Here is a 27,818-nt window from a genome sequence, read left to right on the forward strand (position 1 = left end):
AAAAAAAAAAAAAAAAAAAAAAAAAAAAAAAAAAAAAAAAAAAAAAAAAAAAAAACTAGTACTCAAAGGATACGAACACCACAAGAGAGTGAAACAAGAAGAAAAAAAGACAAATGAAAAATAGAATACTCCTTTTGCAATGGAACGAGCTAAAAAGCGTTCTCTTCATCTGTTTTTCATTATGATATATTAATTGCTTTGCCCCTCGAGCATGGAGGCCATAGTAATATCAAGGTTTCTATTTATAACACCTTAATTCTTCCTCTTATTTATTGATTCTTTCATGAGATTTTAATATTCTTTATTGCAGATCACAACTAGTCTTGAGCAGAGATTTTATAGGGAATTGAGAAATGAGCAATTGCACTCTGTTAAAGTCATCATATGTATCTACAGAAAGCTGTTATTTTCTTGTAAAGAGCAAATGTGAGTTCCTTATTTAATTTTGTAATGGCCCAAACATTTGAATATTAGTATCATTTTCCTGGATCTTTATGAGATCCCTATACACATGCATTACGAAAGCTAGGTTTGATAGAGTGGTTCAATTTATACATGCTTACATCTCAGTCATATCAATGACTTTTTGAAGCAACTAAAACCTATTCATGAAATTGACATGAAATCAGCATTCGCACAAGTATTTAGGTATTTGTCTTTTTGTATATGCTTATAAACATGCCCCAGTAACTTGTCTTTTTTTGGAAGGCTTGTTAACCAGAGACTTCTAGATTACCTTGCGCTCTAGTCTTTAGGAATTACTTTGGTCTATGAATAAATGGTTGTACTTTGGTTACTCTTGAACTTTTCTTTTTGCATTACGTCGTATCCAATGCTACTTTTTAGACTTGGATTTGGACCAACTAGCCTTCTACTAGAATTGAGGTAGTCATCCCTTTGGGTTATAACGGCACTACCGATATTGATATGCAGGACAAGAGAACAATATTTTTCTTGAATGATCACAAGGCAATTTAATTGAATTATTTTGACACCTGGCTCCCCTTTTTGTAGTATAGATAGATAATGTATGGAGTTATGCATGTGTAAATCTTTTGCATTTCTTAATGGCCTCGATGTCTATCTTGCACAGGTCTTTTCCTTGTCATTGGATTTCAAATCAAACCGTTTTGTGTAATTTCATTTATTTTTGAAAATCTTGTGAAACATATGTAAAATGAAATTATATAGAAGTTTTATAAATCAATTATAACTTTTTAGCCATATGAGACTGTAAATTAAGTTCCTGTTCTTCAGAATGAATTTTCTGGAAACCTTTTGCGATATATGGAGAATTCATGGTGGATAATAAGCATGCTTATTGATTTTTGATGTGTCCTAACCTTAAAATGTACTACTTACATGCATATGAAAGTTGTAATCGGCATACATAACTATTGCAGGCCTCTGTTTGCAAGTAGTTTGCTTGCCATCATCCACATTCTACTGGATCAAGCACGACATGATGAAATGCGAATTTTAGGATGCCAAGCTCTCTTTGATTTTGTTAATCAGCAGGTAAGGGTTGCCAGTATGGTATGCTTACTTTTTAGAATTTTGTTTGGTCTATTTTTGTAAGGGTTACCAGTATGGTATATTTTAGCTTTTTACACTATTTCTTTGAAAATGTTCTTTATATTTATGTGCGTTTATACTATGTAGAGGGATAGCACCTATATGTTCAACTTAGATGGAATGATTCCCAAACTTTGCCTTCTAGCTCAAGAATTAGGAGAGGAAGGGAGAGAAAGACAGATGCGTTCTGCTAGCCTTCAAGCCCTCTCAGCTATGGTAATCTGCACTAAATTTATTTGGATGTATTCTACGTATTTTATCTTTATGCACCTACTTCATATGTTGGCCTTTCAATGTGTTAGTAAACCAAAAGATTTAGTTAACAGGCTTATATCAACACCACCTTTATTGATGATTTAATTTTTAATGTGTGGTACAAACCCCTGCTAAAACGAAACATTCAGTCTCTGGTTTTGATTCAATTGAGAAGACTTCAAGATATATTTAACGAGTTATCATAGATTCAGCCGAGATTTCTTTTGTCTGGGTGCTTCTTCGGTACTTCTTTAATAAACACTAACTTCCTCCATTAAATCTAATTTAAAGAAATTACTAATAATACACAATCACTCTAACTAATAGAATATTGAAGTACTTGATTATCCAAAGCTAAAATATATACTAACAAAACACATAATCAGGGTTAGGAATATAGCATATCTGTTTGGATCAACTATCACAAATTAAATTGAACTATAATTGCAACACTCTGTGGAAACACTGGAAATTCCAAGCTAGGTACTCGTGAATTGAATTTAAGCCCAAGTAAAGGTTGTGAGACCTGTCAAAGAGGCAAGTATATAAGGATGTATCTGGCAAGCTTGTTCCAGCCTTTACTCCTTCCAACTATGGTGTAAGAAGACCTAAATCTATTTTATTGAAGGGTTACTATGCTCAGAATGCGTGTGCTGCTGGTGGTTGATCATCTAAGTACATCCACTTCCAAATTCTAAAATGCCTATCACTTCGTCAGCAGTAGCTCACTTTTTAACAATTTTGAAACAGTGTGTTCATGTGCTTGTTTGGATGAAGCTCACAATCTGATGGGTAGATAGTGGTGGTTAACTATTTCCTCGAGACCTGTTTGGGATACCTTGCTTTAGGAAAATCACTTTGGAAATATGGTGCATTGGACAGAATGCTGCTGGTATAATGCCTCATTTCATTCCTCCATCAAACATTCTAATTTCTAACTGTTGTGGGCAAATATTACCACCCTTTTTTTGGGTATGAAATAACCCTTCTGCCAACCCAACTGTAGTGAGCCCAACAAGAAGAGATGTTCAGTTCATCATTTCAAGACCCAGTATACTGGAAGTTGAGGCCTTATTGGCAGCAGTTCTTATTGAGTAGAGAGTAGTATTGGGACCATTTTTGGTGCTGCAAGAAATGGGACGTGTTCTTATAGACTAGAACTCTCTTTGACATCCCAAATACACCAAATTATCAATGTGTTTGCGATTGTGCATGGTATTTGGGGATAATCTGAGTCCTTTTCGACCTCTCACCCCAACTCACAGAGAATATAAAGCTTCTATTGGGGTCCATGGTCAGGCATTATAACTATAGCTTAACTTTTTTAGATGGAGAGTTAGATTTCCCCATCCAAGGACAGGGGCAACAACCACAAGAATCAACATGAGGATTTTTCTCCAGCCTCCTACAACAGTCTTTACTTTTCAGCTTGAGGAAAAGGTGCAAGTTTGGAATGCAAGTGCCACCTAACCAATTTATTTATTCGAGAAGGGGAAAGAATGCGAAGACTGATTTTGTAGCAATTGTAGTTAAATTGGAGAGTTAAAAATATAGTTAAATTGTAGCAATTGTAGCTTCAAATTTTTAAGTTCAATTCGTAATTTCTTCAAAATAGAGAAATGCAGTAGGGAAGTTAGAGACTGATTTTGCAACTCAACTTCTTTAGTATATTGGAAGATAGAGTAGAAATATGATATTGAGAATGAAACCCACAAACATTTCTTTCATAAGGCCATAGTTCTTAACTGACTTAAGCCATGAAAAGGACATTTTGGATTAGAAAATATGCCTTGGACTTGTCTTTTGGTTTCATTAAAGAAAGTAGTTGGGCGGACCAATTGTGCATCAGCAAAAACACAGCTACAAAGAAATTCTTGATATAGTAGTGTGAAAGTGAAATTTTGGTTTGCAAAAATACCCTTTGAGGTCACCTCTCTGCTGTTGATCGAATAAGTTGGCCAGACCAGAACACTTGAATATCAGAACAAATACACCTGCATAATGAAAGAAAATTACATTTTAAAAAATTACTAAAAGAATTGGGTTGTTGTCTGTTCAAATGGCAACAAATCCATCACCTTCAATAGGGGGAGGGAGAGGCATTGAACTTGTATGCCCACCGTAAGAACATATTGTTGAGACACCGTGAGATTGTATTTTACGAGCATAGTGAGAATAGATTGTTAAGAATACCCAAAAACAAATTCTTGTCCTAAACTAAATTTTTCTTTCCAATATCTGCTCTTATCATGTTTATTTAACTTTTAAATCGCATTTCTGAATATTTGCTTTCTTCTTAGTCTGGAAATAGTTTTCATATCCAAATGTTTCATCTGCAGGTTTGGTTTATGGGTGAATTTTCCAATATATCAGCAGAATTTGACAATGTAAGTTGCTTTGCATTTATCACATAACTATCATTTTCTCGATCTATTTCCTGCCAATACCACAGCCCTTTTACCATTGGCTACTTAAATCTTCCTCCATATTTATTCTCTGCTATGCCTTCCTTTGCAATTTTAAGATTAATATTAGCCGTCAAATTGAATGACCATGAGGAAGTATATGAATACTTCAGTGGTTATAGATTACATACAACCCCCTCCCTGTTCACCCCACTTTTTATGAAGGTTGATGCTGTAGATAATTTCCTTAGGGTTGTGGGTTGTGAGATGTATGTTGATCTCTGATTGATTTTCTTGTTTATCCAGATAATAACGTACTTTATTATTTTTTATTATGTTGATGGTATAAACTTTCGTCTAAAATTTTAGGTTATTTCTGTCATGTTGGATAACTATGGAGACCTTAAGAGCACTTCCAATTCTTCAAATGGTGGGCAAGATACTCAGGATGCAAATTCTGAAGTAGTTCCCCTTTCACACGAACAAATGGCAAGGTTTTCATCGTGGAGGATGATAGTAACTGAAAGGGGGGAATTGATTGTATCTCCGTAAGTTCTTCTCAGAACTACAATACTATGCTTGTATAAACTTTCCAAGTCTTATCATTCTTATATCTAACAGAGAAGACGCAAAGAATCCAGAATTTTGGGCAAGGGTTTGCCTACATAACATTGCTAAGTTGGCCAAGGAAGCTACAACCATACGGCGTGTCTTGGAATCTTTCTTCCGTTACTTTGATACTGGAAATCTTTGGTCTCCAAAACTTGGGCTTGGTCTTTCTGTGTTGATAGATATGCAATTAATAATGGAGAATTTGGGTATTGTTCCCTTTAAGATTTTTTTAAAAGTTAGAGCCTTGGAGTTCTAAATTACTTCTTCCTATATTTCTATATTTGTACCAGTGATTTTCATGAAGCCCATGTATTTTTTACAGGGCACAACTCACATTTTATGCTTGCAATTTTGATCAAGCACCTCGATCACAAGAATGTTCTACAAGATCCTACCATGCAGATTGACATTGTTAACATTGCCACCTCCCTTGCTCAGAAAACAAATGCCTCACCATCAGTAGCCATAATTGGTGCACTAAGTGATATGATGAGACATCTTCGAAAAAGTATACATTGCTCCCTTGATGATTCTAACTTGGGAGCCGAAGTTGTTGAGTGGAACCGAAAACACCAAGCATCAGTTGATGCATGCCTTGTGGAGTTGTCACTAAAGGTAATTTTGCTTTAATTTGTATTTCTCAGGATGCTCTTAATAATTTTGATGTGTGATTTATGTACACGGATGTGACTAATTTCATGGCATTACCTAGCTAGCAGTTTATATATGAAAAATTAGTTGTCAGGCTGTAGTTAACCATCAAACCGGTAACTTCAAATCCTTTACTGGTTTTGGGGTTTATACCGGGAAATGTCTATTTAAAGCCAACGTTCTTCCGTTGTAACATTTATATGCAATACAGCTATAAAAATCACAAGTCGTTTCTGTTGACTTATGCATGCACACCATAAATGCCTGCAATTTAACTTAATTTCTTATAAATCTTTCGAACTTCTTTACATTGTTGTGATGGATTTACTGTTGATTTTCCTGCAATGTTGTTTAGGTTGGAGATGCTGGTCTCATTCTAGACATGATGGCTGCAATGCTAGAAAACTTGTCGAATATTCCTGTAATGTCCAGAACATTAATTTCTACTGTCTACCGCACAGCTCAGATTGTGGCATCAATACCAAATCTTGTGTATCAAGATAAGGCAAGAGCACCTGTTCTTTATCTTTCCCTAAATTCTGTGAGATTGTGGTACAATCAAAGTCTCTACCGTTTTTTTCTTTACCCCTGCTACCCCAGCCGTTTTAGACTTCAAATGTTTTGCAGGCTTTTCCCGAGGCATTATTCCATCAATTACTACTGGCAATGGTCTGCTCAGATCATGAAACTAGAATTGGTGCTCACCGCATATTTTCTGTTGTTCTCGTTCCATCATCCGTCTGCCCACGTCCTCATGCTTCTGTTCCCTACTCCAAAAAGCCCACTTATATTCAAAGGACACTCTCAAGAACTGTGTCAGTGTTCTCCTCATCAGCAGCACTTTTTCAGAAAGTAAAAGTTGAGCCTCATTCACAAGAGAACATCTTTCAAAAGATGGATGAAAAACCTTTAACTAAACAGGTTTCAAAAGTTGATGGTGGCTCCATTTTAAACAGACTAAAGTCAAGTTACAGTCGGGTGTACACGGTAAAAAAGGATCCATCAATTTCAGCTATGGCTTCAGTTACAGAAGAAGCCCCAAAGATCAAAAATAGTACTACGATGAACAGACTGAAGTCTAGTTACAGCCGAGCTTATAGTATAAACAAGCCTACTACACCTAGTACGGTTGCGGATGAGAAACCTTTGACAAGTTCAGAAAAGGAACAGGTATGTATTTTGTTTTTATTTTTATTCTTATTACACTAAATATTCTTCTTGTATTGTTTTATCATGGTCTAATATTATCATTTCCTTGACTTAAAACTTCAGACAACGTTCCTTAGGCTTAGCAGTCGCCAGATTACCAACCTTCTCTCATCATTATGGGCACAATCTATCTCTCCTCTCAATAAACCTGAAAACTTCGAAGCAATTGCTCATACTTATTGCCTTGTGTTGCTATTTGCACGGACTAAGGTAAAATTCGTTATTGTCTGTTTGATAATTATATTGAGTTAGTATATGTCTCACCTCATTTACCATGGAATTGAATTCACGTGAAAAAACTGGGACTGCCATACACTATACATTAGTAACTTACCTGTTCCACTTCAGCCAATGGAGGCAGTGGAATATGTCCGATTTGGGCATTCACCTGTAAGCATCCTTTATGACCCAACCATATGTACACTTGATGGATATTTTTGGAGTATTTGGCATCTTGAAAGTTATGATGAAATGCTCCCATATGTACATTTGATGGACTGGGTTATATATTTTGGTCCACCATTTTAGGAGTAACAATAGAAGTTCCCACAGATTTAGACATGCAATCTGATAGCAAATGGATCTAAGAGGCTCTTGGACTCGTTCAAGTGATAGACTGGGTTTGTGGAACCAATGGGTCATTTGAGTACTAAACTCACTAATTCTCTAGCTTCCTAGCATAATGAAAAGCTGTTTAAATTTAGCTGATATAAAATGTCAAAAAAATGGAGGATTTCTATGTAACAAAGGAATTTAGTTGAGCAATTCATTTTCAGTCCCTTGAGCTCCAACAATGCTACGGAAATATTTTTTATAGTTTCTCATATTCTAAATTCATATAAGATCTCAGCTCAGATTATGACTTTGATGGAGAGAATTGAAATCCTTGGTTTATATTTCTCTTAGTTGTGCAACTGTAACAAAGTTCTGTCTGGAACATGTTACATTGAAAACTCAGCTTATCTTATTGGTCCTTGGGAATTATTGTCAATTTGATACTTAATTATCTGTCCAGTACCAACATATGAATATCCTTTTATAATTTCCTTATGATTTGCTGTGTTGATAGAACTCCAGTAACGAGACGCTTATTCGAAGTTTCCAGCTAGCATTTTCCTTGCGGAGCATTTCCCTTGCTGGAGGTAGAGAACCAGCTAAGCTTATTAAAATTATATTTCATTTCTACAGTTTCTGAAATCTTGCCACATTTATAATCCGAGACAAACATGAGCAAATATGAGAAGCTCGTCGTGATGTCAAAACTTTGTGATGTCAGACCAGTTTTTTGTTGTGGTAAACACTTAAGAGCATAAGTTAGATTTTTTCATCGTGTGTTCTTTTTACTTTAAGATCCTCTAATTGTTAATCGTCTTGATTTGAATCCAGAAAACTGACTCCATAAAAACCAAATGCAAACTAGATGCGGCATCCGCAGAAGAAATAAGACATTTCTTTTTCTTTTATCCAAAATAATAACTTTTTTTCCGTTGATTGATCTGTTAAATTATTTATTATGATGGAAAGATATTTTTCTTCACTAGTCATATGACCACTTTGAGTGGGCACCCAATAGGCCATCTCTACAACTAAAAGTGACTTTGACAAATTGCAGGGCAATTGCAACCATCACGTCGGAGGTCACTTTTTACTTTGGCAACGTCGATGATCATCTTCACGGCGAAAGCCTACAACATCGTGCCACTTGCCCCTCGTGCTAAAGTTGCCCTTACAAGTGAAGTAGTATGTGCAAAAAAATTATTTCATGGTTGTGACACGTAGCACTAATGTGTCTACTGCGTGGAACATGGATTTCAAAGAAAGTTGACATTTTAGCTTTCATGAGTAAAGTTCTTCTACTGATTTTTTACTTTTACCAGGTAGATCCATTTCTACAGTTGGTTGAGGATTGCAAGTTACAAGTTGCCAAAACAGGACAAGGCCATCCCAGACCAGTTTATGGATCTAAGGAAGACAATGAACATGCTTTGAAGTCACTTTCAGTTGTCGATACAAGTGATAGCCAATCTAAAGAGTCATTTGCTAGGTTAATTTTGCAGACATTGCAAAATCTGTCAGAAGTAAGTTTATTTTATTCCTTTTTTTTTTTTACTGCAAAGAAGCACAAAAAATAATTGTTATAATTTCCATTTCTAGTTGATGTAACAAATTGTTGTGTTCTTTAAAGCAGAAGAAGTTAAGTGCTATCAGAGAGCAGTTGCTTCAAGATTTTCTGCCGGATGATACTTGCCCATTAGGAACTCAGTTTTTTGTCACACCAGGAGAAATTTATCAATGTGGATCTAAGAACGACGGAACTTCAAACACGGTTTGCACTTTATTCATCTCATGTCTCGACGATTTTGAACTATTTTCAAGTTGTGCACTCTCTCTTTACATATTGGTACATTTTGTAGGCTGATCCCTTATTATCTATTAATGACAATCATTGCGATGAACCTCAAAGTCAAAATGATGTTGAGACAGAGAAGGCCCCAGAAGGTCCAAATGTCATGAGTGCTGATGAACTTTTGAATTTGGTACGTTGCTAATCTTTGCACATGAACTATGTGATGAATGTTCACAAAGACGACAAAATTCTGGCATCTATTTCCTCTCAAAATGCATTAAAATTTAAGCAGATACAAACTACAAAATCCTGGCATCTATTTCCAACGTTTTCTGAAGCGATTGATGTTGGCAGAAGTATAAGCATGAGTAGGAAGATTTTTTTTTCCCCTAACCTATTTTTTCTACATTGCTTCATCTTGAAAAATGACAATGGAAGTTCTTGCTATTAGTTATCACCGTTGTTCTATCTATGTATCTTTCCTATTGACAATCTATTATGCAGATTTCCGACATAACAAATCAAGTAGGAAGGGTATCAGGCTCTTTACCGACAAATATGCCTTACAAGGAAATGGCTGGGAATTGCGAAGCTCTTTCAGAAGAAAATCAGCATAAGATATCCAATTTCATTTCCTCTCCACCAACTAAAGAAGGTTCGGTGGGAAATTTCAATCATAATGATGAAAATCCAAGAAAGGAGGAGCCTTCGCAACGCGTTCACTTCGCTGTACATAAGGTACGTTGTCTATCATATAGTTAGTTTCAGATCAAATAATTCTTGACTGAAATTGAGATCCTATTATTATCTTGGTGAGTATTTTGGAATGAGCATCTGCCTGCTTTCATAGACTGACATGAGCTCATGTATGCATAAGTATGTCCACGTCCTATTATGGCTATCCCTTTACAGTAAAATCTGACTTCCAAGTGCATTTGAATGCAGAGCGGCAACCCATTTGTTGACTCAGATTCTTCGACACAGTGGAGTTCGTCCATTGATACTTATCCAACAGTCTGTGCAACTGAGAACCAATATAATCCCCACCTCATTCAACTACCAGCGTCGAACCCATATGACAACTTCCTAAAGGCAGCTGGTTGTTAGGCCATTGAATGGTCATTTCTTGGTGCCAGTGATAATTGGCTATATATAAATTTAAAGGTGAGCAAGCAAAACTGCTGAGGTCTGCCTTCGGCACCGGGCATCGGCCTGCTGCTCGAGTCAAACATTAGGACAAGTTCTTGCCATCGTTTTTGAATATCTTGATTTGACTCATTCATGCCATTTTCTTGAGGGCAGGTAATTCCTTTTCCTTTCTCCAGCTTCAGGTTTGTGTTGGTGAACGCATTCATTGGTGGTGCCCTTGGATATGTATGATAGATAGGTTGTTAGATGGGTGGGGGGGAGGGGTATGCATGTTGGACTGATACTAGCAAGTAATAAAAGGGGTGATTATTGGAGATTTGGCTAGCAGTATATATATATATGTAACAATCATCTTGTATTTACGGCTGTAATTATCTCCTTTTGAACAGTTTGCAGCTTTTCATCATTCTAGGCTATATTAGTGGGCTTACCTTATGGAACTTGCACTCATTGCTTATGTATGTAATAGTGTACTTAATTGAATACCATGTTCTTGCAAATTCTACAAACTCTATTCTTTTTTTTTTTTTTTTTTTTTTTTTTTTTTTTTTTNTTTTTGGCATTTGGATCTTGTTCTTAAGCACCAGCTGAAATTTTTCTTTCATTCAATGCCTCTTGATAAATTCCATCCAAACCAGCAAACAATCAGCTATATGCCTTCGAAACCCTCTTTTGGAATTGGGATTCAAAACAAACTTGGGCATTTATTATTTGGACCATATTCGTAATTTATTTACGTACGCAAACAAATAAAAATTTTGAAGGTGTAAATTCTGCAATTGTGGCCTCGGTGGGTTTTCTTATAATTTAGATATGCTATTTTGGGGTCAATCTATTAAGGATAGGGCTGCATAGTTATGGTTCTTCAAGAAAGAACCTCACAAACACGGGAGAGTATAGATAAGAAAATTGTGTGAAAGACATCGAGAACTCTTCGAGCCTTCGAAGTCTAAACCCACTTTTTAAAATTTACTCGTAAGAGATTCAAATCATCACTATTTTTAAACTAAAAATGTATGTTAAATTACAAATTCAGTCCCTATAATTTTGAAAGAAAAAAAAATATATAAAATTTAGTCCGTATGATATAAAATATTAAAATTAATATGTATACATTTTTTTCATTAGGTTCTAGGGACATCTGCATGCATGGCAAAATAAGTCTAATGAATAATAATAATTATTATAGCAACAGCATTATTTATTTTGAAATATAGTAATCTTTTTATATAAAAAAATTGAATGCCAGTTTAAAATTTTTAAATAATTCCCTTTTAAACCTTGTGTATCAGATACATTTATGAATGATAAACATTTATTAGATTAAGTTTATTTCTAATTTGCTATTAAGTACATCAATTTATTACATAAATAGATTACTTAGGTCTATAATTGATATATTATATCACTTGATATTAAATTTTGTTTTTTATTCGTTTATTATTAGTAATGGTTTCCTCAGCTAGGTAGACATTTTTATGCGTATCATTAATTTATCCTATTAAGTATATATATATATATATATATATATATAGAGGTCAATCTATCATTTCGGGTAGACAAATAAAGGTTATTTAGTAAGTATTTTGAAATATTAACTCAACCATGGACCCAATTTTGAATTTTAGAACTTTGATGTTTTGCTTCCATTTATACAACGAAAACATAATTTTGAGTGACGGTTTCGACTGGTTTAAGTCTAAAAAGTCAAGTAGTTATAAAAAAATAAATGAAAGTTGAAAAGTATAGATTTTATACCTTTTAAGAAAAAATTAACCATATAATGTCGACGTAATTTATTTAAAAAAACTCGATAACAGAATTTATTCTTATTTTTAAACTACATAGTTATAGTAAAAAGAAAGTACGTAAAAGTGTAAAAATAAGAGAACAAAAAGGTCTTATTCTGCTCGTGTCATAATGAAAAGAGGAACCAAAGAACTTAGATTTTAGCTCTTACTTTCTCAATGAGTTCTCTCCTCAGGATTTTCCCAGAAACTGACTTGGGGACACTGTTGATGAATGTCACTCTTCTTAGCCTTTTGTAAGGAGAAACCTGTTGCAGGAGAAACACACAAGTTTCATTCCCGATGCATATCGAGCAATCTATCCGTGCTGCTGAAACTAACCGAACTTTCTTCTTAAGTGCCTTACCTGATCGGCCACGAATTTGAGGACGTCCTCTTCGGTCATAGAACTATTGGTAGATCGCACGACATACGCGATTGGAACTTCTCCAGCTTCATCGTCGGGGTAGCTGTTGATTCGGTTTTGATCGAATCAGTTACAAAGGAGTGAATGTCGAAACGAGTAATGAGTTTCATGAATGCTTACGGGATGACAACAGCATCTAGTATCTCAGGGTGAGAGACCAACAGTGCTTCAAGCTCAGCTGGTGCAACCTGGAGATTCAGTAACAAAATTTGAGAGAGGAGGAGAGCTTAAGAATTTGATTTGAACTCAAAACAGCACTTGCTCGTACAAGAACGACCGATATAGCACGATATCATTAGTAAGAAGTTACTGGATGCTAATGTTTCGACAAAGTTCCGAAAGAAGCTATAACTGCTGAGATTAGAGCTAAATATTACTAGATAAACAGATATGTACCTGAAAACCTTTGTACTTGATGAGTTCCTTAATTCTGTCGACAACATAAAGCTGACCATTTTCATCAAAGTATCCAAGGTCTCCAGTATGCACCCAGCCATATTTGTCAATAGTTTGCTTGGTGGCCTGTGGATTGTTTAAGTAACCTGCACATCATTTCAAAATTGAATTCGAAAACCGACTTGAATGTTAGGTAGTAATAGTTACTCCCAACACACTAAAGATCACATTAACTCAGATCGTATTCGATTACGAAACAAAAACATTCTCTCCAAAGTATTGTATGAAAACCATAAATCAAGAGAAAGATAACCATATCTATATACCAAGCATCATATTCGGTCCCCGAACCAGTATCTCTCCATATTGATTAGGAGGAAGAGGCTTCAAAGTATCTACACTGACTATTTGAGCCTCAACACCAGAGGCAAGTGTTCCAGCCGAACCCGTATTTCGTTTGCCAACTGTTCGATTCTCCAAAGAAACAACTCCACAAGTCTCAGTCATACCATAACCCTGAGAATAGCAATGAATTCAAGTTATTGCATTATAATCTTATAATCCACCTCTACAAGTTTATAAATCAAAGCCAAATGAAGTGAAAACATTTAGAAGTTCAATTCAGAATTTAGAGTAGCCGATAATTAGGATGAATGTATATGACTTTTAGAATAGGAAAAGCATTTTTAACCAAATAAAGTAACTTTTAAAAATTTCATGGTTTTTATTGCATAGCCATAGATTTTGAGAATTCTATAAACACTTAGGGTCGGTATGTCTTTTGTAACGACGAAAGCTGATTTTACCAGTGTTCGGTAACCTAGTTAAACCTTCTTTTGAAATTGCTAAGATTACTTAAAATAGTGTTTTTCTATCTTCAAAAGTCACAGGTCATCTCTAACACATACATAAAAGTACTTTTTGGAGGCATTTAAAAGAAAAGTGTTTCACTACTGTTCTAAGTTCTAATTGTCCCAACTCCTCTGCACTTCAAACTCTGTTGGTTCTAAGTGAAAATATCATTTGATGTTCTTGATATAAGAAAGTGAAAGAATGAAAAAGCATCCAATAGATATAGTAAACATAATTATAGAACACAAACAGCCTACTACAGGGTACCTGGAGAACCACAGCACTGGGAATGTTGTTAGCACATTCATCCATTAATTCCTTCCCAAGAGGTGCAGCCCCTGAACCGATATGCTTCAGGGATGAAAGGTTGTATTTCTTTACCACACTTTGTTTTGCCAAAGCAAGCACAACAGGCGGCACAACCCATAGATCTGTCACCTTGTACTTCTCCACTGCCCACAGGGCCTTCTCCAGGTTAAACTTTGGCATAGAGACAATGGTGTTTCCTCTCTGCAGCTGCGCACATGTTATACAAACCAATCCAAACACATGAAACATCGGCAAAAAGTTCAGATATGTGCCATTTTCGTCTCCATTAGTCTTCTGATCCAATGTTATCATCAGTGAAGATGTTATGAGGTTTCTGTGAGTCAGAATCACACCCTTACTGGCTCCTGTTGTTCCTGATGAATACAGAAGAGCAGCTGTATCACTCTGCTTCACCCCAACAATTGGGAATTCGGAGCTAGATTTATCGCCAGCCATGTTTATCAAATCATTGAAACATAAAATTTTGGAGGACTGGATTTCCGAAGGAATTTGCTGGTCTAGTAACACTGTTGGGATGTTTAGAACCTTCACTTTGTCCCACAATTCAACAACAGATATCATAAGTTTGGGCTTAGCATCTCTAACTTGCTTGGTTAACTCAGAGACCATGTAAACAGGATTACAAGTGGTGACAATAGCCCCAATAGCAACAATTCCAATGAAACAAATGGAGAATTCAACAGAATTTGGAGCAAAAATCATCACCACGTCGTTTTTCTCGATACCCAATTGGAGCAAGCCATTGGAGATCTTAATTGCAGAGGCTTTAAGCTGGGAATACGACACGGAATCAGAGGATTCCGCATCAACTATGGCGAGTCGGTTTGGATAAGACGATGAGTTTCGGAAAATAAAAGAGGCCACCGACAAATTGGGATCTCTGGGAAAGACGATCGGAGGCCGTAAGGACCTGAAAATTCCATCGCGACCATACCCAGATTTCTCCATTGAAGGAATCAAAATCACAGACGCAATTGCAAAGAGGTTTCAGATAAAGAAGTTGCACACAAACCGAAGCGGATTGGAGGGGAAATTACTATCAATATTTAAATAGAGAACGTAAGAATCCGAGTACAAAAGAAGACAAGCAATTTAGAAGATACGATAAAAACAGATTCAATTGCATCGCAACGGAAGAAACGTAAGTAGACTTCTATTAAGAGTGAGGAGACCACCTCAGTGTATGGTTGTTTGCTGCGTTAGGTAGGAAGAAAAAATGGCCACCATTAATGGCAGGAAGTGCGTAGAATTTGGGTCTTCGTCTTCAACCTTGACTCGGAAAGCGAAGGAGATTTAAATTTTTGAGATTCTGAAATCGTGAAAAAAATGTGAGTTTCCTCGAAAGCGTGAAAAAATGGCTTCCTCGTACATTAATTTTACTTTAAAAGTTGAATATTATTAAAATCTACTAAACTCACTCTCTGTCATTTTGATCGGGGACGTGGAACTTTTATCACCTAACACCTCTCCTCCAACAACGACTCATTTAGAGTCTTAGTCATTTTTTACTATGCTTTCGAGGAAGGTTGACTCCTTTTTCTTTTTGGATTCCTTTGTTCGACATTTGAAGATTTACCCATCTATTATCACGACTATGTTTAGGGCATGACTCTAATATCATGTTAGACGAACACGTTCACTTCGAGTATAAGCTCTCATGGCTTTGTTTTTGGCTCCCTAAAAGCCTCTTTACCAATGGAGAATGGAGAGAGTAATCATGGGTCTTTTGTTAGACATTTGAGTATCTCCATTAGTACGAGGTTTTGGGAAGCCCAAAGCAAAGCCACCAGAGCTTATGGTCCAGATGGACAATATAAAAAATATACGCGCTAATATTTTATATAAAAAAAATTATTTTAAAAATACACTTAAATTTTCAAAATTTTTATTAATAGTTTTTTTTTTTTTTTTTTTACTGCAAAAATACCTTTAAACTTTTCTTAAAATAATTCAAAAATATATTATCATGTTTAAAAAATATTTACAAACTTCTCATAACATTAAAACGTATGGAGATAATATATGAGGCGTGAATTAAAAAAAAAATTAAAATTTTTTATTATTTATACAGGTAAATAGTGTTAATATAGTGTTAATGTTGTTTTTAAAATTTTATGGGTATTTTTTTTAATTTTTTTTAGAAGTGGAACGATATTAATGATATTTTAAAAATTAAAGTAGTAATTTTTTATCCCAAATTTATTTTTTAGATTTTTATAAAAAATTTAAAGATATTATTAAAAATTTAGAAATTTTTAAGAATATTTTGACATTTTTATTAATTTATGCTTATTCTATATATTAAAAAAAAAAAAAAAAAAAAAAAAAAAAAAAAAANTACTGTTTTAATTTCTAATTCTGCCGTCCGCCCCATCCAGACGCTTCGCATATCCGAGTGATAGCACGGAGAACCAGAGTGGGCTCTGAAAAGGTAAGCAAAACCAATCAAATCCTCCATGGCTTCCTTATCAATGGCTACCATTTTACCCCGTCTATCTCGTTTGGGGTTTGCGTCGAGATTTTCTTTAAACCCATTATTTATGCTCCCCAAAAGTAGTAGAATCGAGGTTCAGATCAGCTGTTTTTTGCTGCTTTTTCTTGGCCAAATGACCTACCCTTTCACTACCTTCCTTATTGAGTTCTTAAAATTGGTTTTTCTTGTAGAGATTGAATCGATTGAGACCCTTTTCGATGGCTTCGGCTCCTAAAGAATCTCCCGCAAACAATCCGGGACTTCACGCAACCCCCGATGATGCCACTAAAGGTTACATCATGCAACAGACTGTAAGATTGCTTCCGATTTTCTATAATACCCATTTCTGTGTTCAATATCCGGTTAATTTTGAATTTGGGCCATCTATAAATTACTCAAACTTGATTCCCTTCTATAAAATGCTCGCAGATGTTCCGGATTAAGGATCCTAAAGCCAGTCTTGACTTCTATTCTCGAGTTCTGGGCATGTCGTAAGTTTTTTTTTCATATATTTCTTGTTTTAGATGATTGTAAAATGAATTTCTGATTCTTCTGTGGAAATTTTTTGGGAGTATTATGAGCGTTTTGGTCTTGTGAGTACTTGAAGTTGTATTAAGTTTTGAGTATGAAATGATTTCGATTGAACCTGTGCAATTCCGGTCAAATAAATTCGACCCCAGAAATTAATACACTGTTTTTAACAATGGTAGATTACTCAAGAGGCTGGATTTTCCTGAAATGAAGTTTAGCTTGTACTTCTTGGGTTATGAGGTAATCTTCGTTCGCTATAATGATCTAGGAGCATTTATAACAGCTTTTTGATGTCGCTGTACTTTGATTTGTATGTATAGGCAGATAATTGCGTTCTATACACAAAATTTAGATTTCATTACATCTCAGTTTCATATCTAGAACATTTTGATATGGTGCTTTAGGATGTTGCTTCTGCCCCAGACAACGCAGTTGACAGAACGGTCTGGACTTTTGGTCGGAAGGCTACAATTGAGTTAACACAGTGAGACTATGCTTTCTATTTGGAGCTTTTCATTTTGGTGTCTTTCGAAGTGTCTTTTTCGATTAAAATTTGACAGTCATAATCTTCTTTCAGCAACTGGGGTACTGAAAGTGACCCTGAATTTAAAGGATATCATAATGGGAACTCGGATCCTCGTGGCTTTGGTATGTAACTTCCTTCCGACGCTTCTTTTCTTGCTAACTTTGTAGTTTTTTTGTTCTTATAATAAAATGAAGTAGACCTACTGATGCAAGAGGAATGCATTTGGCAAGGACATTTGTAACCGTCCAAGCCCACCACTAGCAGATATTGTCCTCTTTGGGCTTTCCCTTCTAAGCTTCCTCTTAAGGTTTTTAAAACGCGTCTACTAGGGAGAGGTTTTCACGCTCTTACAAGGAATGCTTCATTCCCCTCTCCAACCGATGTGGGATCTCATAATCCACCCCCCTTGGGGGCCCAGCTTCCTTGCTGGCACACCGCCCGGTGTCTGGCTCTGATACCATTTGTAACAGCTCAAGCCCACCGCTAGCAAATATTGTCCTCTTTGGGCTTCCCCTCCTGGGTTTCCCCTCAAGGTTTTTAAAACGCGTATACTAGGGAGAGGTTTTTACACTCTTACAAGGAATGCTTCGTTCCCCTCTCCAACCGACGTGGATCTCATAACATTAAAAATGCATCTTTTGTAAAAGAAGGAAGAGATTTGGATTTTCTCTTTTGATCTTGTTAGAGGTATTAAGACTGCTTAAAGCTACTGTCCAGACGAAGAATTTGGTCCTTTTGGGATTAAGACCTTCCCAAATCAGCAAAAGACTCACCTCTAGGATAGTTCTCTATGCAAGACTTTGAAGGCAAACCTTAGCAATTAAATAGATTTCACTTTTAAAACTTAATTTCGTATGGGAAGATGTAAAGTAATGTTTAATTTGCGAGCCTCTCTCGCCATGTCTTCCGCTCGGTACTGCTGTCGAGTCTTCAAACCTATTATTCTCCTAGGATTCCTGAATTTCCATGGGTTTCGTGGCATAATTTATAGCATGCTTGATTTTATTTCATTGGTAGAAAATGTTCACAACATTTGAATTTGCTTAAATTTTTAAATAACATAAACACATAAGCGATTATATTTGAAGACAGCTACGATCAACTCCTTGTTGTGTTCGTGCCATAATTTTTCCGAATATGATAGGTTGCAAGTCATTGTTGTATCAAGTTCGTGTCTATTTCTTAATTTGTTTCATTTTTGCCATATATTTAAAGTGACTCAGTGAGCTACAAGTGTAAATGTTTTATGCTGTATGATGAACTTCACACACAGAGTACATGATTATAAGCTACATGTTACGATCTCATATACCAAGATTTTGTTTTTAGATGTCTTTCTTCTGACTTATCCTCTATTTTTCTTTTCAGGACACATTGGTATAACTGTTGATGACACGTATAAGGCGTGCGAGAGATTTGAACGCCTAGGAGTGGAATTTGTTAAGAAACCAGATGACGGTAAGGGAGCACGTAGTCGAACGCCGCTGTCAAAATGATAGTAATTTTGAGATTGCTAACACCCCAAATGATAACCTGTCTTTTATATTATTTCTTTTCCAATTTATTGTAGGCAAGATGAAAGGTATTGCATTTATAAAGGATCCTGATGGCTACTGGATTGAAATCTTCGACCTCAAACTTATCGGAAACGTGACTACTAACGCTGCTTGAGATCAAATGAACAAGTTTACGGTAAGTTAAGGGCGCGTCGTCTTGCTTAAACTCCGTGCATTTCTAGACCAAATAGATTTTAGGTACCATGATGTTGATTTTGTCATTAGAAGCATGCAAATGGATATGCAAGTGAATGAAATCAACACACAGGAGCTGGCTAGTGTAATTTGGTAGTGTTCGTTAATATAATCCTTGTGTTGAAGTCATGAACTTATTACTATTATCATTTTTCTTTTGAAGGGACTGGTTTCTTCGACGCAGTACGATCTATGGTCGACGTGTTTCGTTTGTGGTTTCTGGTTGCTCGGTCGGGCAAACTTTAGTCACATTCTTGCCCTGTTGGAAAGAATATACTCAACTTTGATCTATACGTTACATGAACTGGTATTTGTTCTAAAGCAAATTCTCAGGCTTTTATTCTCACTTTTGATTCCAATAAGTTCAATAAATTATTAAAAATAAAAAAAGAACTGTTTTGATTTGTGGATAAGGGGAAGTTAATTTGAGAGTTCTTTTGGGAGTGCTTCCCAATGGGGATTTGCCTGTCACCTCCATAAAATAGATGGCTAATTTCGTCTTTTTCCTCTCTCCTTTTGTTTTTCTTCCTTTTTTTTTTTTTTTTTTTTTTTTTTTNTAAAGAAGAATAAAAAAAAAATATTTCGAACATTTATACTTTTCGTGAACAAGTCAGTCTTAAAATTGTATTCGTGGACCATTCAAATGTATAGTCAAGCCTCAGACCGTGTTTTGAGAGGGTCAATTGCATTGAAGATATGTAAGCAAAGAAAAGGGTTTAATGGGCCTTAACATGACATGTGCCCATATGCAACACGTTCTAAACAAGCATGATCGTGACACCAATCACTCTAAAAAAAACATAACAAATGAACTCGTCAAATAAAACTAAATATCAACCATACCCATTACTCATATTCGTTTGGCGTGGCTTTGGATCATAACTAATCATAAGGTATATCATTCCTCTTATTTGATTCAACTCAACTCGTGTAGCCTCTCATTCAAACACTTTAGTATATAATAAATAGGTCGTAAACACTTTATGATCTCTAAACTTTCATACCCGTAACAATTTAAACTTTAATCATTAAAATTTAATATGAACAATTTAGTCGACATGTTACGAAATCTAAGATCGTTCAAAGAGTAAATGATATTATGATACGATTAGTGTCCGTTCTACATGACTCTAGAGAACGTTATTCTTCGGAACGAGATCGAGATCGAGATCAAGTTTAGAGTTAAAAACAAAAGGAAGCAAAAGGGTGAATGAATTGAAAAGGTCAAAAGCATCCCATCAAGTTCTTGAAAGTGTAGTGATTTTGCAGGCCCTGAAATGTCTCTTCAATAGCTCCATAGCTCCACCAGTCGCCTATAAAACATCATGGCCCTCAAACCAATTTTGACACCAAAATACATTACTTTTAATTAAGAACAACAACAACAACACCACTTCTAGTTTTCATCAAACACTATAGCTTTGAATTTTGAATCAAACTGCATCCGATAAGACCGTACCACAATTTCACATCATTAATTTCCCTTCATTAACAAACAAACTCCACAAAATCAAGCCAACCCTTCCTTTAAACATCCTCTTAATGCACTAGAACTTCATGAACTTTCCCTCCATGCATTGGAACAAGCTGGTGGTGCTATGAACATGATCATCTCCTCCTCCTCCTCCTCCTCCTCCATTGAAGCATATGTTGTTATGTTCTTCATCATTCATAGCATCATAATAATAATTGTAATTATGGGTTTGATTCTGAAACCCCATCATCATGATTCTTGAAGTGTTGTTGATTTGAGTGCAGCTTCTTGCATCTAGGGTTTGATTATGCTGAAACATCAAGGAGCTCAATAAGCTGTTCATGTTGGATTCTTGTGTTGGGACAAGACAAGGGCTAATGTTGTCGATGTTGTTGTCGTTGTCGTTGTCGTTTGACCAATTTGATGGGATTGAACTGAGTGGTTGAGCTGGAAATGATGAAACTTGATGATCATTATGATGAGAAGAATATGGCATTGTAGTAGGAGGGATGATTTGAGGGTTTTTCTCCATTCCTATAAGTTTCTTCTTCAATTTGCTATTCCAATGATTCTTGATATCGTTATCCGTTCTCCCCGGTAACTGAGTAGCAATTATCGACCACCTACGAGTTTCTTTAGTTAAATCCAAACCCTAAACAAGATTCGAAAAATCACCGCTCGACTTAAAAGCTTAACGAAAAATGCATGCAAAGAAATTACCTGCTTCCAATAGTGGAATATAGGGTACAAATTATTCTATCTTCTTCCTCAGTGAAGCCTCCATGCTTAATGTTGGGCCTCAAATAGTTAAGCCATCTCAACCTACAACTCTTTCCACATCTCTTCAAACCTTCAAATACCCACCAACAAAAAGAGAAAACCCATCAAGAAAAACACAAAAAAACACTCAAAAACCCCACTTAGAGATTGAAAACCCTAAAAAAACCCTAAAAAAAACCCTAAAAAACCCCTAAAAAAGTGATTTTTTTACCAGCTTTTTGAGGGAGGGAGATCCAATTGCCACCAGTGCCATGGTTGTGAATGTAAGCCTTGAGCTTGGCATCCTCCTCAGGGGACCAAGGGCCCTTCTTCACATTGGCCTTATCACAACAAGGGGATCTTCCCATGTCTGTGTGGAAGTGGTGGAAGAGAAGGAGAAGTGTTTTGAAGTGCTTTAGTGTGTAATAATAGGTAGGGGGAGAGATGGAAAGATGGTTTATAAACAGCTCAAAAGTGAAACAGTAAGTGAAAATGAAAGACAAAGCTTGAAACAGTTCTCCAACTCCTATGGGAGCAAGCTACCTAGACTGTCCCAACTTCCCTTCCCTTCCCTTCCTTCTTCTTGTGCTTATATATATCAAATTTGGCAGCCTTAAGTACACCAAACCCTTACTCTTTATCACTCTTTCCCCCATCTCAAAAGCATCCAAAGCCTCTAGGCTTTAAACAACAAAACTAATAATGAAGAGAAACGTCCTAGATTTATAAGTAAGGAACACTATCTCTGTTAGTACGAGTCATTCTCAGGGAAACTAAAAGTAAAACCATGAAAATTTGTGTTCAAAATGGACAATAACATATCATTGTAGAGGTTCATGATTTCTTACGTAGACATGGAAGCCAACGTATAATCAATGGAGAGAGAGAATTTATGGATTCATAACTACACATGCTACAAAAGTTCTTGAGTTCGTAGTTTGGATTGCTACAAATGAAATTTTCGTTCTTGATTCATAAATTTTCAATTTTGTGATCCTTGATGCATTCAAAATTTCAAAACTTGATGTATAGGTTCTATATTAATTTAATTTTATATCTAATAAGACTCGAAACATTGTGTCTAATAGATTCATGCATGAGACTTGAGTAGGAATGTAGGTATCGAGAAAGAGATGAGGATACCTTAAGAGATTAAACGTTTTTTTTTTTTTTTGACAAAAGTTACCCGTTGACAACGTCGGGAATCAGAGGCTAGATTTACTCTTTAGAGGTTAAATTGATTGGGTGTATAATGAATTTTCATGCTACGATAAAAGTGAACCTTAAAAGACGAAAAACCGTAATTAGTGAAGATAAGGTCTCCCGAGTAATATTTTTTAAGGTAGAATTAAGTAGAGACATGTTTTGTATATTGAATGTATATCTCGTTGAGAAGTAAAAAGGAACATTTTATGATCGATCGATTTAGGGTTTTAGAAAGCGGGATCGTTACGAGAAATGGATTAAATCTAAAAAAATGGGCTAAAGAAGAAAGCCCTGAAAATGAAGTGATAGAAAAATAGAAAACCTAACACATAAATGCGCCTAAACCTAACCACTAAATCAAAGCACCAAAGCATTGGAACTCCACACCAAAACGTGTCACAACTAGGAAGCTATTACCTATCACCAACACTCAATATATATATATATATATATATATTTTTACAAAATATTTGTATTATTAGCTAAATTTTAAAAGTTTTTAAAAATATATTTTAAAAAGATTTTTTTTGAAGAGTAAAGACTAACACAAACGGTGTCCACATCAGTTAGTGAGGAAACCGAAATATTCTTTATAAGGGTGTGGGAAACCTCTCCCGATCAAACACGTTTTAAAAACCTTGAAGGAAAGTTTGAAAGGGAAATATCAAAGAGGACAATATCTGCTAGCGGTGGACTTGAGTTATTACACAAACTCTTTCGAGATATTATAACCTCACTTACATGTTTTTTTTGCTTTGAGCCAAACACATTTTATTTTGTTCCTATGATCGTATGAGATCCTACATCGGTTGGAGAGGGGAATGAAACATTTCTTTTAAGAGTGTGAACATCTTTCTCTAGTAAACGCATTTTAAAGATCGTGAGGCTGACGATGACGTGATGGGCCAAAACGAACAATATCTGCTAGCGGTGGATTTAGACGGTTATAAGTTAATATAGAGTATTTTCTGAAGCACATTGAAATTAAAATAATAATAATAACCCTACAATGATATGGTGATGAAGTGATATGACACATGAAAATATAGGCCATTTTGTGACACATCCAAGCTAAAAAACAGTGCCCTAAAGTGCAACCCCAAATCCCCAATTGCCTTAAAAAAAAATCCTATTTTTGTAGGGTTGAGCTGATGCTATCTATATTTGCACATAAAATTCACCTTCTTATTCAGTCAGTGCCCTAAAGAACCATACATTTTTGGTATTCTTTTTTTTCTTCATCCTTTTATTGATTCATCTTTATGCCTATCAATATTCTTTTAGGGAAGCTTCATGTTTATGCCCAGTTTCTATTTATGTTAATGCCCATTTCTAGAAACCAAAATACTTCAATTTTTACTACTTTCTTCTATTTACCTATTTACTATTTACAATTACTATTCTAGGGTTTATATAATATTCATAGGGTAACCTACCCTTTATATATATATATATATTCTTGTCTTATTTGATGATTGATTCGGTATAGTGCTAAATTTGAATAATTAGTAACGCACTAACAATTGGACGTAAGCTTGGAGTATTCTTATGATTATACGAGAATCTACTTATACTAGTTCACAATACACAAGTTATTATTTTAGAGGTTGATGATTCACTTTTAAAAGGATATATGTGTTGGTTCATGAGTAGAGATGTCCATTTTACCCACGGGAGGACCTAGCTAGCCCGAATAGAGAATGGATTTTCTGTTTAGCCGAGGAGCGGGGAAGAGAGTGGAGAACATTTNTAGGAATGAGATTATACTCTTCATCCCCATCACCGTCCCGCCCACGACCCACTTGGACACATATAGTGATCAGTGTGTGAAATCAAGCCTTTGAAACAAGGAAGAAATTGAGTTGAGTGATAGCAGTCATTTTGGAGCAAGTCGTTCATGTGTTGTCTCATCCAAGGCAAGTTTGCCCTGCATCCAACTCTGCAGCATTTGAAGCGAAGCCTTTGGCTGATCCATTGGCACCATATGACCTGCATTATGGACCTGTTCAACCAACCACACCACATTCAATTAGAACCTCTGATGATCCCTGTAATAATATGATCCACAATGTTCAAATGTTTGGTATTTCATATTTGGGAGCAAGAGAAAGACCTTGAGGAACGCAAGAGGACCATGGCTTTTGAGAACGCCAGCTTCTTTACCATCTACTAAGAATGGAACAATTTTGGATGCTGCAAATGCTTTCTGACCAGACCAGTTCATTTCATGAACCCATCTCGAATTTCCTTCAACGATAGTAAAAATTCTTTCAGAAACATTTTCTTCGAAAACGATTCGACTTCAAAAGGAGAACAATTTAAGATGCGAGCATCGAGAACTTACCGAGCCAATTGCATATCAGGTCATACTCGCCCGCGTACACCAACACCTTGATTCCATCCTCAATGAGAGCTGGAATGCCAAACTCAAGATTTCTCATCCAATCCATAAGCATGGCACTGTACACCTTGCTGCTGCATGACACAAAGTCCATATCCCCGACTCCGAGCGCGTTTCTTACTGATTTTTCGTTAAGGAATTTCTCCATGTTCGAGAAGTCGTAACAAAGATTTCCAATGCATTTCTTTCTAACATCATAGTACTGCATAACAAAGACATGATAGCCTTTTCATCGGAGAAAAATGGTAGTTAATGGAAAGAGTTGTAAGAAATAAATACAACATGGTACTTCAATTATAAGATTTGATCATTTAGTTTGTCTGTCCTTACGTTTTTGTCTCCGACAACGTCCATGATTCTACTGAATATCCGGTTGCAGATGATATAAGAAGATACACAAGCACTTCCCCCATGAGTACCTGATGGATTCATGACAGAGAAAAGCGTATCGAAAAGACGTTACTTCGCCATACCTTATGACATCATATATTTGAGAAAAACTTTGGTAGATATTTAGAAAGTTACCACAACTTTTGATTGCCTTTTCACAGCCTGGGACCAACTTGTTTATGCTGTTGAAGTCAGATTTTCCAATCAATCCCATTTCCAAGGCATAATCAGTGTATGCTTTATACTGAATTTCTGGATTAGTAAGCCCGTTGCCAATTGCAAAACCCTGATAAAACATTCACCTTATAATTTGGATAAAAATAATTGAGGAAAGAAGATATGTTATAATAGGTACCTTAAGATTTATATGGATTCCCTGCTTTTCTTTATTTCCTTGGTGAACTCTGGCTGCAAATGCAGGAATGTAGTGCCCAGCATACGATTCGCCAGTGATGTAAAAGTCATTTGCAGCAAATTCTTTATGCTCAGTAAAAAATGCCTGAGAATATGAGTATAGCCAAGAAATGTAAGGGAAGCAATTTGTCAATAATGTAGGATATCTTGCCATTACAGAATGTATCAAGATACTGTTATACTAGATGAAACCGAAGCGAAATTGTGGTTACCTGCAAGAAGTCGTACAAATCATTGCTGACTCCTTCCTCGTCGTGACGAATATCATCATCGTCGGAAGTGTAACTGAAACCAGTTCCAGTAGGCTGGTCGACGTAAATAAGATTTGATGTCTGCACACAAGGATCCATATGACCAAAATCAGACGAAGAAGTAAAAGAGAGTGATTTTGAATAGGGACATGGGGGCAGGATGTTACCTTATCCCAGCCATAGTCATTCCAAACAAGAGACAAGTTGTTTGCAATTTGGAAAGGACCATTTTCATAGAACATAGCAAGCTCACTGCTGCACCCTGGCCCTCCTGTTAACCATATCACAACAGGGTCCTTCTTGCTGTTTCTTGATTCAAAGAATAAGTAGAACATCCTGTATACGAGTCACATGACATGAATAAAGAAAATATATCAGTCCTGTGAAAGTTTCCAAAAACCGAAGTTGGGAGAAATGGGAAATACAGGCAGGGATCACGGACTCAAATGATGACCAACAAGTGAAAAGATTCCTTGATATTTTTTTATTCAACAAGCTGTATATCCTTCACATGAATATAAAAATTCCAAATAGCCTACATCAACTGAGAATTACAGGCCAATGCAAAGTCTCTAAAGTTGGAATTAATAAGAATGAAGAGCAATTCATTCACAACTTGAATTATAAGAGATTTACAGTCAAGATTATAGCAGGCATGAACAAAATGCTAGAGAGATGAGTGAAACTAATCTTGTTCGTATTCAAAGAAAAAACAATTTTTTCTCCTTATCCTTTTGCATCCCATTATCCAATTTATAATGAAGGATCAAAAAAAAAAAAAAAAAGTACCAATTAAATCTTATAATATGCATAACCTCTGATTGAAAGTGTGCTTAATTACCTTGCTGATTTAGTATGAGGAAGGGGATAATAGCCAGCATGGTGGCCAAGTTCTTGAACGGAAGGGCCTTGACTTTTTCTTCCAATGAAAGGGAACTGAAAACTTTTCTCGACAATTCCTGAAGACGAAAATGAAGGGTTTTCTGCTGCAATGTTTATGGATTCCTTGGGGAACAAGTTGAGGTCTCTAATGAGCTTCTCTGCTTGAAGGATTGGATAGGTGATTGTTGAAGATAAGGTTGGCTGCTCTTGGTTTGGAGAAGTTGCAGATGCAAATGAAATAGCAAGAAGCAGAAAGAAAGAAAGACAACTGTGAGAGAAAGAAGTTTTCATTTCTTTTGTGTGTGTACAAAGATATCTCTGCCAACAATGGTTGAGGGTATATATAAGATTCTATCTCAGATGAACGACCAAAGTTACTTGGATGATAAGGCTAACACAAACTTGGAGTAAAGAATTTCCAAAGCTAGAGAGAGAAGACAGAGCCTAGGGTGGGTGGATGGAGATTTGGGGAGGTAGTTGTAGAAACAAAAAAGCAAAGCACAGTTCAAAAGAAGTTCTAGTCAATAAGCAAATACTAAAAAACAGAAAGAGAGAGAGCTAGAAAAGCAGAAAAGAAAAGTGAGCTCTGCTATTTCTCTTTTATTAGCTCTGGAATCATTACACAATTACTGTTCATATCATCACGGGATGAATAAGCATAACTGCTGAGCCAAAGGGAATCAAACAGGACAAGAAGTCTATCATGCTTTTGAAATAATCAAAATGCTTGAATTCGTGACTTTTTCTAACTATCATAATCTATAG

The 27,818-nt window shown here is 35.8% G+C and overlaps 5 protein-coding genes across 7 annotated transcripts in view; 2 read left to right on the forward strand and 3 right to left on the reverse strand.

Moving 5' to 3' along the window:
* The window catches only part of LOC111787791, a 12,949-nt gene extending 2,516 nt beyond the window's left edge, over positions 1-10,433 (forward strand). The window contains exons 3-19 of the mRNA XM_023667844.1: positions 311-426; positions 1,404-1,518; positions 1,663-1,791; positions 4,170-4,217; positions 4,605-4,783; positions 4,857-5,053; positions 5,170-5,462; positions 5,854-6,003; positions 6,126-6,668; positions 6,771-6,917; positions 7,777-7,849; positions 8,320-8,447; positions 8,585-8,785; positions 8,896-9,033; positions 9,122-9,244; positions 9,559-9,792; positions 10,000-10,433. Of these exons, the coding sequence (XP_023523612.1) occupies positions 311-426; positions 1,404-1,518; positions 1,663-1,791; positions 4,170-4,217; positions 4,605-4,783; positions 4,857-5,053; positions 5,170-5,462; positions 5,854-6,003; positions 6,126-6,668; positions 6,771-6,917; positions 7,777-7,849; positions 8,320-8,447; positions 8,585-8,785; positions 8,896-9,033; positions 9,122-9,244; positions 9,559-9,792; positions 10,000-10,161 (2,976 nt within the window). The 3' untranslated portion in view covers positions 10,162-10,433. The remainder of the gene's footprint in view (positions 1-310; positions 427-1,403; positions 1,519-1,662; positions 1,792-4,169; positions 4,218-4,604; positions 4,784-4,856; positions 5,054-5,169; positions 5,463-5,853; positions 6,004-6,125; positions 6,669-6,770; positions 6,918-7,776; positions 7,850-8,319; positions 8,448-8,584; positions 8,786-8,895; positions 9,034-9,121; positions 9,245-9,558; positions 9,793-9,999) is intronic.
* Positions 10,434-11,987: 1,554 nt separating this feature from the next.
* Positions 11,988-15,326, reverse strand: LOC111789218 (4-coumarate--CoA ligase-like 7). 2 transcript variants are annotated; one of them, XM_023669917.1, is made up of 7 exons: positions 15,171-15,326; positions 13,933-15,031; positions 13,140-13,329; positions 12,814-12,959; positions 12,538-12,605; positions 12,358-12,460; positions 11,988-12,259 (listed from the first exon to the last, which is right to left on the reverse strand). In XM_023669917.1, exons 2-7 carry the CDS (start codon positions 14,941-14,943, stop codon positions 12,146-12,148), a joined length of 1,632 nt encoding a protein of 543 aa, XP_023525685.1. In that variant the 5' UTR covers positions 14,944-15,031; positions 15,171-15,326; the 3' UTR covers positions 11,988-12,145. The 2 variants fall into 2 exon arrangements, with proteins under 2 accessions (XP_023525685.1, XP_023525684.1); XM_023669916.1 differs by having other exon boundaries at positions 13,933-15,326.
* A 1,010-nt stretch (positions 15,327-16,336) lies between these two features.
* On the forward strand, positions 16,337-19,686 carry LOC111787490 (lactoylglutathione lyase). Of its 2 annotated transcripts, none has more exons than XM_023667466.1 (9): positions 16,337-16,426; positions 16,660-16,779; positions 16,898-16,959; positions 17,179-17,239; positions 17,404-17,483; positions 17,577-17,647; positions 18,894-18,983; positions 19,096-19,217; positions 19,440-19,686. In XM_023667466.1, the coding sequence occupies exons 2-8, from the start codon at positions 16,687-16,689 to the stop codon at positions 19,194-19,196; spliced, it is 558 nt and encodes a 185-aa protein (XP_023523234.1). In that variant the 5' UTR covers positions 16,337-16,426; positions 16,660-16,686; the 3' UTR covers positions 19,197-19,217; positions 19,440-19,686. The 2 variants fall into 2 exon arrangements, with proteins under 2 accessions (XP_023523234.1, XP_023523233.1); XM_023667465.1 differs by having other exon boundaries at positions 16,403-16,562.
* Positions 19,687-20,823: 1,137 nt separating this feature from the next.
* On the reverse strand, positions 20,824-21,877 carry LOC111788482 (transcription factor MYB36-like). The gene is made up of 3 exons (XM_023668818.1): positions 21,742-21,877; positions 21,471-21,600; positions 20,824-21,373 (listed from the first exon to the last, which is right to left on the reverse strand). Exons 1-3 carry the CDS (start codon positions 21,875-21,877, stop codon positions 20,824-20,826), a joined length of 816 nt encoding a protein of 271 aa, XP_023524586.1.
* A 2,588-nt stretch (positions 21,878-24,465) lies between these two features.
* LOC111786532 (serine carboxypeptidase-like) lies at positions 24,466-27,570 on the reverse strand. Its single transcript, XM_023666777.1, has 9 exons — positions 27,013-27,570; positions 26,339-26,507; positions 26,133-26,252; positions 25,862-26,005; positions 25,642-25,792; positions 25,447-25,535; positions 25,060-25,318; positions 24,829-24,962; positions 24,466-24,717 (listed from the first exon to the last, which is right to left on the reverse strand). Exons 1-9 carry the CDS (start codon positions 27,342-27,344, stop codon positions 24,592-24,594), a joined length of 1,524 nt encoding a protein of 507 aa, XP_023522545.1. The 5' UTR covers positions 27,345-27,570; the 3' UTR covers positions 24,466-24,591.
* Between the last annotated feature and the right edge of the window lie 248 nt (positions 27,571-27,818).

Source organism: Cucurbita pepo, chromosome LG02, assembly GCF_002806865.2.
Source record: "Cucurbita pepo subsp. pepo cultivar mu-cu-16 chromosome LG02, ASM280686v2, whole genome shotgun sequence".
Classification (NCBI taxonomy): domain Eukaryota; kingdom Viridiplantae; phylum Streptophyta; class Magnoliopsida; order Cucurbitales; family Cucurbitaceae; genus Cucurbita; species Cucurbita pepo.

Coding starts and splice junctions, on each gene's coding strand:
- LOC111789218 (XM_023669917.1), bottom strand. CDS start 14,943: ATGGAGAAATCTGGGTATGGTCGCGATGGAATTTTCAGGTCCTTACGG. Junction 13,330..13,932: donor CCAGTGCTGTGGTTCTCCAG/GTACCCTGTAGT, acceptor TGCTATTCTCAG/GGTTATGGTATGACTGAGAC. Junction 12,960..13,139: donor GGGACCGAATATGATGCTTG/GTATATAGATAT, acceptor AATGATGTGCAG/GTTACTTAAACAATCCACAG.
- LOC111787490 (XM_023667465.1), top strand. CDS start 16,452: ATGGCTTCCTTATCAATGGCTACCATTTTACCCCGTCTATCTCGTTTG. Junction 17,484..17,576: donor GCTACAATTGAGTTAACACA/GTGAGACTATGC, acceptor ATCTTCTTTCAG/CAACTGGGGTACTGAAAGTG. Junction 17,648..18,893: donor CTCGGATCCTCGTGGCTTTG/GTATGTAACTTC, acceptor TTTTCTTTTCAG/GACACATTGGTATAACTGTT.
- LOC111788482 (XM_023668818.1), bottom strand. CDS start 21,877: ATGGGAAGATCCCCTTGTTGTGATAAGGCCAATGTGAAGAAGGGCCCT. Junction 21,601..21,741: donor CTCCCTCCCTCAAAAAGCTG/GTAAAAAAATCA, acceptor GGGTATTTGAAG/GTTTGAAGAGATGTGGAAAG. Junction 21,374..21,470: donor TATTCCACTATTGGAAGCAG/GTAATTTCTTTG, acceptor AGAAACTCGTAG/GTGGTCGATAATTGCTACTC.
- LOC111786532 (XM_023666777.1), bottom strand. CDS start 27,344: ATGAAAACTTCTTTCTCTCACAGTTGTCTTTCTTTCTTTCTGCTTCTT. Junction 26,253..26,338: donor ATGACTATGGCTGGGATAAG/GTAACATCCTGC, acceptor CCTTGTGTGCAG/ACATCAAATCTTATTTACGT. Junction 24,963..25,059: donor CCTGATATGCAATTGGCTCG/GTAAGTTCTCGA, acceptor CTATCGTTGAAG/GAAATTCGAGATGGGTTCAT.